Source organism: Meleagris gallopavo, chromosome 17, assembly GCF_905368555.1.
Source record: "Meleagris gallopavo chromosome 17, MGAL_WU_HG_1.1, whole genome shotgun sequence".
Taxonomy (NCBI): domain Eukaryota; kingdom Metazoa; phylum Chordata; class Aves; order Galliformes; family Phasianidae; genus Meleagris; species Meleagris gallopavo.
This window is the reverse complement of record NC_139420.1, coordinates 11,431,067-11,444,050: the sequence shown is the minus strand read 5'-3', so window position 1 is coordinate 11,444,050 and position 12,984 is coordinate 11,431,067. Positions and strand designations below refer to the sequence as shown.

At 54.0% G+C, this 12,984-nt stretch overlaps 1 protein-coding gene across 2 annotated transcripts in view; it reads left to right on the top strand.

Moving 5' to 3' along the window:
• The first annotated feature begins 9,414 nt into the window (after positions 1-9,414).
• FBXW8 (F-box and WD repeat domain containing 8) overlaps positions 9,415-12,984 on the top strand; it is a 47,479-nt gene continuing 43,909 nt past the window's right edge. The window contains exons 1-2 of one of the 2 annotated variants that reach the window (XM_085238884.1): positions 9,415-9,565; positions 10,230-10,763. In XM_085238884.1, coding sequence (XP_085095010.1) covers positions 9,560-9,565; positions 10,230-10,763 — 540 coding nt within the window. In that variant the 5' untranslated portion in view covers positions 9,415-9,559. The remainder of the gene's footprint in view (positions 9,566-10,229; positions 10,764-12,984) is intronic. The other variant, XM_085238883.1, reaches the window with a different exon arrangement.

Below are 12,984 nucleotides of genomic sequence, written 5' to 3'. Positions count from 1 at the left end.
TTCCAGGTTAGAAGTTTATTATAAACATTCAGATCTCAGGAGCTAGCGATAACTCTTAAGGGTGGGGGATATGTGGGAGAGCCCTCTCTCTTGCACTGAGATGTGTAAGCCAGCTCCCTTGGCTTTTTTGCAGAAAACTGTATTTTTTAGGCTGTACCTGATCCAGCAGTCACTAATCCTTGCAGCACTGCTGGAATCAGCTGGGGCTCCTCCTTTTGCTAGAAGAATTCTTACTCAGATCAGTAAGAGACTGAGCCGGGCAGGGATGCAGGATGCATCAGGCCACGAGGGCAGAACAGTGTTTGACTGGTGACTAATCCCTGCGGCTCTGAGGCTGTCCACACTCTATCCACAGACAAAATACACTTAGCTACATGATCCCTCCCACCACTGCACATGATATCAAGTAGGGCAAGGTTACTCATTAGGAACAATTTGCGCTTTCAGCATAGCCCTTCTGCTGTTTGGGAACTGATTCGGATCAATATTCCCCATGAATACGTGTGCAGGTGCCCAAAACACATCGGTGAATATTTGATAAAGAGACAATTTAGCTTTTAGATCGCTTAGAAACATTTCTCCTGCAGTAGTGACAAACAGAAAGTTTGACTGGGACAGAGCAGTTTGCTCCCTGATTGTTTGCAGGTTAGGAAGTGTCTTTAAAAGACAAGGAACTTCCTTTGGAAACCGGATTCTTAAAGTCCGTGTATGCCTTTGGAAGTTCTCCCTGCCACATGAAGGTCAATTTTGTGCTGCAAATATCTGAAGCTGGGAAAAATGTTTCTAAAAAATGTGCCTAAGAATTACTGTCAACACGTCTCTTGCTGAGCCTAGATGTAACTCTTTTCCCTGGATCACAGGAGTTGAGACTACTTACACCCCCATCCAGGAGGTTCTGCAGTAGCAGGCTTTGGCGCGGACGCAGCTGTGACAGGAGCTGCTGTGTCCTTGCCACCTCAGTGAACGCTGCTTCCCAAGCTCAGAACCATGCGAACAAAAAGAGCTGCCCCAAAGAAAATTAGTTCTATAAAGTTCTGAGCTAGATGGTTTGTTTTGCCTTAGTTTATGGAGAGGCTGAAAGAAAGAAAAAAAAAAATAGCACCTTCTCAACAAGTAGTATTTTTTGCTCTTTTGTGTATAAATATCAATAACCAAAATAGATTTCTCCTTGTCCCATGTTTCAGAACATCCTCTTGGGGAAACTGTAGCACCACAGAGAGGCAATCTAGCCCCAGACAAATAGTAAATGTAGCACCAGAGAAACAAAAACCATAAGAAAAGCTTATCTCACCTGGTGCTATAGCGCTTAATATATACACACACAAACTGTCTGCTGTCCGAGCTGTTAAGCACCTCTTCCCCCACCACCACGGTTACGACATGCCCACATTGCAGCAGGTATTATTTAACTCCAGATGTGTATCTATTTTTCCTAGCTTGCTGCATCAAAAGGGACACTTATGCCACCACAGACAAGGTGCAGAGGAGACAACGCTAGCATTACAGCAGGGACATCACTAATCTTTTGACCAGACTGCAGGAGCACAAATGCTCATACCACCATCATCTACAAGGAATGTTGCTTACGTTCTCAACAAGGCATGCACGTTTTAACGTATGCATACAGGAGGGTTTACATTCTTCTATATATAAGCATGTATGTGTCTCTGTTTTGTGGCTGGGCCCTTGAACAGCTCCTTCAGTGCAAATCCTTCCTCACGTTGCCCAAAGCACTTCCAACATCTTCCACTTCTTTCTTTATCTCCACTCTTCACAGCTGCTGCTCAGGCTCTGGATTCCCTGTAGGAAGAGGGGAAACAATTTTCTCCAAGGGCACAGGGTTTTCTCCAGCCTAAGAAAGCAAAAGAATCGTGTTTGGTTTTAATTATATTGATGCATTGCTTACAATAAAAGCTTCCTTAAAATTTATGCTTGAACCCTCCTGCTAAATTTACCGACTGGAAGAGGTATATAATTTATGGGGAAGATGGTTTTGTGGTTCAACACAAGAGGAGACGCCGTTATCCCTGTGCTGTGCAGGGCTTGTGCTGTGCTCCCACTTTGTGAGGCCTCCTTTGGATGCTCCATCTCCTCTTACACCATGCTAACAAAAGTGTGAACTTTTAGGGAAGCCATTCATTTTGCTACAGGTTGGCAGTGGGGTGCACTGCGCATCACGAGAGACTGGCAGAACTCACTCACTCCTGGTTCTGCCACTGATTAGATTTGTGGCCTCGGGCAAACCACCTCCTCCAGCTGCTGCTGGAAAATGAGGGCAGTAATAACTTATTTGCCTCACAGGTGGGCTGCGAGCCTTAATTAATAAAGTGCTCAGAGGAAGGCACCCATCTAAGTGCAAATTAGCAGGAGAGGTGCCCAAGGGGCATCTGCTCTGACATTGCCATTTCCCACACCGATACCCAGGTCTGGCGGTGCCAGCCTTCCATGGGGCGTCCCAGCATTCAGGCTGCAGATCCCACAGCAAGGAGCGATCCTACAGCAACCTCAGTGGAGAAATCTCTGCTGGCCTTCAAGATGAGGTGATTTCACCCGGGCGGGAGGAGGGAGGGGGAGCAGCTGACTCTGCAATTGCATCGCCTATGAAGTCAGAGTGTAATTAGGACTGCAAACAGCTTTGGGGAGCATTCGGATCGCATTACTCCGGTGTAAACCCAGACTCGCTTCCCTGCCTCCTGTGGTTCTGCTCTGCTTGTGCTGCTGCCGAGGTTACGGCGGTCCAGCAGCACTGCCCCTCGGATTACCGGAGGTGGACGGGAGGATGGAAGGCACTGCCCGCAGCCCCGGTCGGCCTCGTGCCATTGCTGCCTGCTGCTCCATCCCACCTGCTGCCGGCTGCCCAGCCGCTGCATGCGCGGGATGCAGCAAGCACAGCCTCCCCCTCTCTGTTTATGGCTTTTGCTATCGAGTTTCGAGGAATCCAAAGCAACGGCACAAACAGCTCGGAGGACTGAAGCCACAATGCATCATCGAGACCTGAAGCACATTTCACCTGTCCTGCTGTGATCGGTGCTACCAGCGAGACACAGTTTCTACAGCTTCCCTGTCTCCACGTACACAGGCACACACAGCTCAAGTGCCTCCAGCCTGAGGAACGTCCCAAGGAGGGGATTCCCAGCTCCTGCACTTCTCACACACACACTGTCTTTATAACACACCATGTCCACTGATGGGAAGGCACAGCACAGCCGGAGAGGCTTTAGGGTCCTGAGCCCTCTGGTTGCAAGCCAGCAACGTCAGTGCTTACACACACAGAGATTTACTCGATTACCTTTAAGTAAAGCCTTCAGGATTTCATTCAACAGTTTCTTCCAAGCAAAAGCACTCAGTTTGTATTTACTGTTTCTCCTGGAGCAGCACTCCCAAACACCAGCCCTGATCCCTTGCCCTACTCTGCCCTCCCCGGCCCAATACAGATCCTCTGCGGTGTCATATTTTACAGACTGCCTCTCTGTGTCACTTAACATACAGAAAATCTTTAAAAACCCGTAAAAGTTGATAAATCCTACAACATCCTGAACTCCGGGTGATAAATCTGCTGTGGGGAGCGGGCAGGGAGCTCAGCTCGATGTCCACACGTCTCAGGAGCTCAGTCTTTTAGAGATTAAATGACTCTTTGGTTTTGCATCAGCCTCGTGTTGGCCTTCTGCAGAAAGGTGAATTTCATAGAAAGAATAAAAGAGAGTCCCAGAATCCTGGCCTTCAGCCCATCCGCCTATAAAACAACTCTGAATACCCTGGGCTGTGTGAAAGCCATTTCTGGGTGCACGCTGGCTGCAGCGCCAGTATCTGACTCATTAATGGAATATACTTGGAGCCAAATTCTGATCTCACTTGCAGCACTGTAAATCCAGGGCAACCCATTTGACTTCAGTGGAGTTACTCCAAATTTCCCACAATAGCTCTCAGCAGATAGATCAAATTTGGTACTTTGGGTCTGAAAAAGGCTCCAAAAAGCCAAACTGCATCCTGCTTGCAATAGTGGGGTGGATGGTAAGTTGACAGGAGTGCCAGCAGTCCCTCTGTAGTGCTGCTGAAAATGTGTTTATTTTATGTGCCTCTCCTGTGATGTCAAAACTTTCTGGCAGGATTGTCCACTGTTGCCAATTTCCTTTTTCATTAAGAAGGAAGGAATTCTAACTGACTTCCTTTAAGCCAAATACAGTGTCTACTGAAAACATGGACTGAAAAAGTGATAAAGCAAAAAAAAATCATTTTGCTTTGAACTTTTCCACGAGAGCCAACGTTCCCTTTGGTGACACATCCCTCCCCTCCTGGGCACGTGGGGAGATGCAGGACCCGCTCAGAACGCCTCTGTGCTCGTTTTGTCTGTTAAGCAGTCAGGCTGAGAGACAACAGATCACATTGGCTGATATTTGCAAATCAATCTCAGCCAGCCCAAGCACATCCCATTGCTTTTGTAGACCCAGACATCCACACTTCTGATCCTGGAACTCTCCCGCCTTAAATCCTGCAGTTTTCTTGCAGACTGCTAAGCTGCTGTTCAGCTGAAAAAAGAAAGCTGCGTGGGACAGGCATGAGCTGACCCAGGTGTGGGGTCCCTGCTCTGATCTCAGCACTTCTTTAGCTCATCTTTATTCAGCAACAGGACACCAGGCCATGGTTGGGTACCACCTGTGCAAAGCCCTGGGAAAAGCTGAGCCCGGGCCCCTCTAGCAGTTGGCAGAAGGAGCTCTGCTCACAGCTCACACAGCAGCACGTAACTTCTTGATCTAAATGGATTACAATTCAACTGGCACGTGTTCCACTCCTAATAAACAAAATAACTGTTATTAATACATTTAAAGAAAGAATGGTATCCGAGGGCTCAGAGAGCTTAAGGTAGGAACAAAACAAGGCACTCCTGCTTCCTCCCTCACGCAGCAGAAGGTTAATGAGAAAACAAGGACTAGGCAAGAGCCCCGTCAAATTCCCAAGCAGCCCGCATCCATGTGCACTCACACTTCATTAGCATCTCTGTGGGAGACAGAAGGGTACCTTGCAAGGCAAAAAAAAACCTATTAGGAGGGGCTCGAGGGGTAAGGTGGAAAAAGAGTGGATCTACAGGAGAGGAAATGGGAAGGATGATGTGTATGGGAGAGCTCACCACGGGAAGAGTGGGTAAAGAAGTGCACAGGGGCTCAAACCTCCCCAAACAGGACCAGCCCACCTGGCCACCGCTTGCCTGAGGAAAGATGCATTTCTGAACAGCTGCTTATTTCTGACAGCTCTGCTGCCTGTTCATCATGGAATTTAATGCTGAAGGTTTCCCTTGCACACTTTGACGCTGGGGATTGGTGGGGTCGGTGCGTGCGGTGCAGCCAGCAGCAAGAGCAGGCTCCTGCCTTCCAGGAGGGGATTGAGAGCCTCTGTGCCACAGCCCTGCAGACATCTGTCCTCCTGCAGAGCTGCAGCGCTGCTGCGACCCTCAGCCCACCTGTGTCAGCAGCACTGCCTCTGGGCCTTTGTCTTCTCTGCACTCCTGCACCGCTCTGTGTGACATCTCCAGAAATCTTATCAACCCCATTTTAACACAGATAATTAACTGCATTGAGACTTTGGACAGAGTGGCTCTGCATGAACCTAGCAGCAAACAGCGGGGGAACTGCTGGCAGCACGGCGGGCACAGCACCAGGCTGCTGGAGCTGGCAGGGACAAGCAGGGTTCGATTTTAATACACTGCCACTTCTGAACTAATAGAGCGAAACACAAGTGACATTGTATGCCAAACTGGCACTGACAACTACACTTCATGCCCTGGCTGGATATTTCAAGGTGATGTCAGATTATAGATTATCAAACTGCCATTTACAAAGCCTTCATCTCCACATCCCAAGCACAATCTACAGAGACAAAACGTCGGCCACATGCAGCGGGCCCCATCCTCCCTCCTCCGCCATCACCTGCGGCTGGGAGCAGAAGTTCCCTGGCACAAGGGACTCTGTCCTGAGCTGCACCGCCACATCCAGCCCCGAGGAACAGCTTCCAGCCCTGCTCCCAACCCTAAAGGACAGCTCCCAAGACCATACAAGTTGCTCTCGTCTTAGGAGCTGTACTATGCAAGACCACAAGTGCTCAGAGCCCAGGCTTCCCATCCTGTTAGAGAATGAAGTTACTGGCACTCGGGAGCGTCTCTGAGGATGGCAGAAAGATACCTGTGGTGCTCACACCTAACCCAACTGCACTCTTGGCTCTGAGACATTGCAGACAATCAGCTGATCTCATCGTGTGAGCAAAGTGCTACTCAAGAAGAAGAACAAACAGATTAGTGGCAGAAGTAGCACGGGAACTGAGAGGTAGAGGACGCATTTATCACTCTGGAGTTGCACACTGCAGCTCAGCCACACGATGCCAACAGTCAGACAGGGCTGCACCATGCACAGGGCCACACAGAGACTTTCCCAGCTCTTACTGCCCCACACTTAGCTCCTCTGTCCTCCTCGAGCACGCTGTGCTGAGGGTAACGCTTCACTTTTCTGCTGCGTCTTCCTCAAAGCCACCTTAAGCACCTGGGTTTTGCTGGGCCTGGTGTGCACACAGCTGGTGGGGGTGAGGGCTGTGCAGGGCTGACAAGAGAAGAGATCAGGAAAAAAATCCACATGGCCAATGGCATGCATACCTGCATGGAAACCTGAAATCCAACAGCCTCGGGCTCCTTCCCACCCACCCCTGCTCCGCACCGGGCAAGGGAATTCCCTGAGCTGTAAGAGAGCAGCACACTTGGGATTCCAGATAACGGAGAGCACTGCACTTCCCCGCGGATTCCAACTTTTCTTGAGCACAAACAGGCACACACACACCACACGGCTGGCTTCACTTCCAACTGCTGCAACCAGGCACAGCGAGGGGATGGAAGGCAGCACCCAAGCCCGGCCCCACACGCTGACAGCATTGCCCAGCTCTCTGAGGGCACTATTCTGGATCCTCACCCCCCTGCTCTGATGGTCCCATACAGATGGAAGCTCTGATTCACTCAAACAAAACACAGGGTTTGTTGCCAAAGAGATCTTTGCAAGGCACCCAGCTGAGCCGCAGGCAGACTGAGCGGCGGGCAGCGGTGAGCCCTGCTGCACACACACCCCTGCTGAAGCCCCTGCTTTTCAACTCTCGAGGCAAGCACGCTTTTCCCCACACTGAACATCTGTGTTCAATCGTACCCCACTACACCTCACAAGCACCAGCAGCACCGCTCCTGCCTGTGCAGGACCGCCCGTGGCTGCACGCAGCCCAGGCAGGCACTGTCAGAGGTCAGCTGCAGCATTAGTGGCATTTTTCATCTGCTTTATTTAAGGGTCTTGTCTAAATCCTATCCGAGCTGCATGGCACTGGTAGCGTTCACTTCTCATAGAATCACGGGGTCATTAAGGTTGGAAAAGACCTCTAAGATTCCCAAGTCCAACCCCAGCCCACTCCCACTGTGCCCACTGACCATGTCCCCCAGTCTCACTTCTCCACCTTCCTGAACACCCCAGGAGATGGTGACCCCAGTGCTCCCTGGGCAACCTGTGCCACTGCATCACTGCTCTTTTGGAGAAGAAATATCTCCTAATACCCAACCTGAACACATTTTTAATTTAAAGCACCTGAAAAAGGATTTACAGCTCCTACGTCTGCGGGGAGAGGTTTCTGTCCCAAAGCAGAGCACTCAAATCCCTGAGATGACCCCACAAGACCCTGCACTCCGAGGTGCTCAGTGCACGTCCCCGCTGTCTGTGAAACAAACACCCTCTTCCTGCACTCTGCTCCCCACCAGTGCCCGGCGGTGCTGGGGCGGAGGCGTAGGGCTGTCCCAGCCAGCTCAAGGATGTTATTGGGGCAGCAGCAAGGTTATGGGAGCAGCTGTCCCCCACTGCCCTGCTGCCGGTCTGCGCAGTACTGGGGAGGTTCCGGGAACCTTCACCAACTGCACCTGAATGTTTTTGTTTCCCTGGTGTGGGACCTCTGCCTTGGGCAGAGCATGACCCAATGCACGGAGCCGGGCACAGCCAGGCTGAGATCCGCGCTGTGCCTCCGGGGTGATGTCCTACGGCACCAGCTGATGCGGGACGCGGGGGAGAGCTGTGGGTCCTACGTTCCTTGGGCTGGAGCGATGCGGGGCTGGGAGGAGGAGACAGGAGCGGGAAAGTTTGGGGAGGGAGAAAGGGGGAATTAGGGAAAGGGCAAAGGGGGAATCGGGGAAGGGGGAATTAGGGAAGAGAGGACGGGAGATCGCTGCCGTCACCGACTCCCCGCAGTCAAGCGCGCCGGGTACCGCGGACAGCGCGATCCGCCGCCCCTCCCCGCCCGCCCGTCCCGCCGCGGTGCCGACCTGTTGCGCGTCCCGCCTGCTCTCCGCTCCGGCCGGCGCCCGTCTCGCCTAGAGGCTCCTCCTGCGGATCAGCCAGGCCAGCGCGACCGCGGGCGTGAGGGCGCACAGCAGGCACACGGCGGCGGCCAGGCGGCGGCCGGCCCAGCTCGGGCCCCGGCCCCTCGCCTTGCCCCGCGCCGCGCGCTGCTCCAGCTCATCGGCCACGCGGCGCAGGCGGGCGGCCACCAGGCGGGCGGCGGCCGAGGGCCGGGCGGCGCGGCCGGGGCTGCAGGGGCAGGGCGCGGGGGGGCCGCCGCGCAGCGCGCACGGGCACATGGCTGAGCCGCCGCTCGCCGCCGAGTGCCGCGGCGTGTGCGGGAGGGAGGGAGGGAGGGAGGGAGGCGGCGGGCGGGGGCCGGGGGGGTTACATCATCCCCCGCGGGGCGGTGCTCGGCGGCGGAGGGGAGCGGGGGTGGAGGAGGTGTGGGGATGGAGGGTACTGGGGGGACGGAGTGGGGATGACGGAGAGATGGGGGGGATGTCGGGGGGGGGATGCGAGGGGGTGTGGGGGTGGTGCGGGAGGGGGGCGCGGGGGGGATTAGGGGACAGAACGTTGGGAAAAGAAGGCGGGGTGGAATTGGGGGGGCAGAATAGAGGTGTAATATGAGAATGGAGGGGCTGGGGGGACAGTGGGTTAGGGGACAGAGTGGATAGGGGATAACGGAGTGGGGGGTCTGCGGGGGTGCAGGTGGTGTGGGAGGAGGCACGGTGGGAACCGAGGGGCAGGGGACGGGGGGATAGGAGGGCTGGGTGGGAACTGATGGACGGGGGTACAGAGTGGGGTGAAGGGACAGTATGGGGTGTGCTGTGAGAAGTGAGGGACTGGCGGGGCAGGTGGGTGTGGGGGGCAGCTTCGGTGGGACTTGATGGACAAGAGGGACTGTGAGGGTGTGGGAGGGGGACACTGCGGGAATTTGGAGAATAAAGGGGTGGAAAAGCAGCGTAGGAACTGAGGGAGGGGGAATGCAGGCTGGGCAAGGAGACAATTAGAGGTTGTACTGAGAACTGAGGGACTGGGTGGTGGGGCAGCTGACTGAGGGGTGTGGGGGAAGCTTTGGTGGGACAGGATCCAATTGGGGTGGGGGAGAGAGGTAGTGTGGGATCAGAGCTCAGAGTGCATGTTGGATTGGGAGAGGGACAGTGCTTGTGTACTGAGACCTCTGAGACCTGGGAACAGTTACTGAGAGTGCAGAGATGGAGGTAAATGTGGATGAGAGGGGTAGGTTGTGTGTGTGGGGGGGCAGTTTAGGTGGGAGGTGAGGGAGTGGGGGGACAGCGTGGGCTGAGGGGAGATGGTGAGGTGGAGGTCAGTGTGGAAATGGAGTGACACAGGGACAGTGTGGGATGGGACACTGTCTGGGGGGGGATCTGTCACAGCATGGGGATGGGGGGTTCAGGAGCTGGGGACGGAGTGGGAGTGACTGAGAGAGCGAGGATGGAGGGGGCGTCTGGGGATTACAAAGGGCTGGAGAGGATTTCATCAGCAGCAGCATTAGTGATTCTGACCACAGGCCGTGCGCTGCCAGCAGGGAGCCCGCAATGCTCAGGCACTGCAAAGGGGCCCAAAAGACCCCCCCGGGGAGCTGATGGCACCCACCCCTCCATCCAAGCAGCGTTTGTACAGGGAAACTTGTGTGTGTTTATTTATTTATGGGGGGGAGGGGTCTAAAGATAGCGGTTCCATCCCAAAATGAGGTAATCCACAGGAACAAGAATCCCTGCGCTGCCTCTCTGCCTGTTAGCGCTGCTCTCCTGTGAGGCAGCAGCAGTGCCGACAGCTCAGTGCTGGGCACGGTCTGTGGGCAGCGGGGAGCACTGAGGTGAACGTCCCCGCTTCCCTCTATGTTCTCTCTTCTCCTCCCAGCCGGCCGGGCTGCAGCAGCAGTGCATGAAGGAGAGACCGCGGGGCGGGTGGGAGAAGGGCGGGCAGCACACGACCCTTCCACCGCCACAGGCACCGCCTCAGCCGCCCCGGGGCTCCGCGGCCGCGCACCGCCCGCGCCTCGCGCTCTCCCCTCAGGCACAAAATGGCGGCGGCGCTCAGCGCCTACTTCCCGCGCGGTCGCAGCGGGGTAGGAACCTTCGCGGCGCGGAACTCGCGGGCGCGGGGAGCGGTTTCCGGGCCGGCCCCGTCGCCATGGCCGAGGGCTCGGCGGAGCTGGAGCTGTTCCGCCGGCGATGGCGGGAGGAGCTGGCGGCGGGCGGCAAGAAGCGGCGGCGGGAGGCGGCAGAGGGGCCCGGCGAGACGGGGAGGGGCGGGTCGGGCTGCCTGGCGTTGGCCTGCGGCCTGCTGGACGGCGAGATCCCGGCCCCGAGCAGCCCTCCGCTCGCCCGGCCCCGCGAGGAGGCCGCGAGGGATGAGGCCGACGACCTGCTGGGACAGCTCATCCGAGACCTGGTAGGGCGGGCTGCGGGGCGAGGCCTGTCCTGTTGTGTTGGGGGCCCTGAGGGGGCTGGGCCGTCAGAACGTCTGCGATCTCGGGCTGCGCGTGCCCCGTAGCCCTTCGGATGGATTTTCCTTCCTGCAGAGCGGCTTCGTGGCGTTTTGCTTTAAGAATTTCGGTTTCTCTTCTGCTCCTTATTGAAGCCCCTCCAGTGCGGGTGTGTCGGATGCTCCGTGTTGTGACGCTGCTGCGTAGCAGGAAAACAAGCGTGAGTTCTTTGCATAGAAGAGTTAATTGGGAAGGAACCTCAAATACAGTTCTGAGCCCATTAAAAGTTGTGTTGGTGAATCCTTCAAACGCAATGGAGTTTTTATTTGCAACTATGGGGAGACCCTTTTTTCTCTCTGTCTTCACTGTGGCTATTTACTTTTTACTTAAATATACATATATATATATATATATATAAATAAAAAGGAGCAGATTGAAGTCTGCCTGCAAGGCATAGATTGATCCTTGCAAGCAGTCAGCTCTCTATTGGTCCCCAGGAACCTGTCCAGGGGGGCAGCAGCCCCAGGGCTGTGCTCCTCCAGCACTCAGCCAAGTCACTGCTGCTAACCAGCATTGATGTTAACACTTAGCTCTCTTAATATTCCATTACAATAGAGTTCTTATGCTCACAGTGCACAAGAATTGTGTTCCTTGTGCTCACAGTGTGGCTGCACGTTCTCCTGTAGGTTAGTTTATAAATCTGCTGTTGTCCTTTTTGCCCTTTTCCCTGGGTGAGCTGTCCTTGCTGCACTGTGCCTATGCTGGCAGGGCTGTAGGCAGCCTGTATGTCTTGTATGTTTGGTACACATGGACAGACTGGGTTCTAGTTGGCTGTGGGTCAGCTCCAATTTGGAAGCGATGTACTCATAGTGGTGCTGTGCCCAAGCCCATAAGCCCAGGGCTAAGCCCTGCTCGTGGCTCCTCTTCTTCATTTGGGCTGTGTGGCTCCAAGTGCCAGGTTCACATCTGCCCAGCTCAGGCTTTGCCTGTGTGTGGCCATGGCAATGCACTTGGAATCCATTTATTTATTTAGTGTCCCCTTTCGAGATAGAGTCGGTTAAAGCCACGTGGAAACAGTGTTTGTGCAAACCCACAGTGGGGAGCAGTGCCTGTGGGCCTCGTTGGGAGAGGAGAGGAGAAGAGAAGGGATGCAGCAGGAGGGCCACTGCAGGCTGCCAGCAGCTTCAGCACATGGGCAGGGTTTGGTGCCTAGAGGCTGCTGCTGTCCTGCTGAAACAGCCCAATGGGAGCAGTGCCCATCTTTGTGCTGTCTGCACACTTGTCTCTAGTGTGTGGTACGCTTTGCATTAAAGCCTTTCAGTGTATTATACAATAATTTTCCTGTGTAACCGGAAACCTGGTGTTGTCTGTTTTGCCACTTCATTAAGCACTGCAAAGAGACCAGGTTTTAATGAGCAGGGTGCTCGTGTAGAAGAGACCTGCTGAAAAATAAAGGTCTTTGGGCCAGAGAAGTGCTAGGAGTCAGAGTACAGTCCCAGCCTGGCATACATGGAGACTGCTGGGGAGATTGTAGAAACACAGCATGGTTGGGTTGGAAGGGTCCTTACAGCTTCCCACAACCCCTGCCCTGGGCTGGTTGCCCCCACCAGATCAGGCTGCCCAGGGCCCCTTCCATGGCCTCAAGGAAGGGGCACCCACAGCTTTTTTTCTGCAGCACTTGAGTAGAGGATGTAGACACCAGGAAAAGAAAACACTGGAGCACAAAATTTTAGAGTGAGTGACATACAGAAGTGTTTACAGTGGACAGGTTTTGCACTCTCTTTTTTTGTATAGTATAGAAACTTTGGAATCTCCAGGCAGAAATGGAAAAGAGGACAAATCTGATGCAAAAATTGCAGAAAGATTTGTTAATGAGATAGTTAGAATAAAAAGCCCTGCTAAGAACAGCATTTGTGCTGCATTTGGCAATTAGGCAGGAGCAATGGATTCTTTGGTTTACAGATGTTACTGTGGTGATGAGGTGAAGCAGTGGCCCTTCCAACATGCTGTGAAGAAAGAAATTGGTGTTATGGATGGACAGAAGCAAACAGCAGCATCTTCGCTTGGTTTTATATCAAAATATTCCTTCACTTTCCATCATCTGTTTGGTCTTTTTTGACACTGAAACCCTAGAGAAATAGTTGTGTTACAACGTGCCTTGCCTTTCTGTGCCATGTGACTACAGAT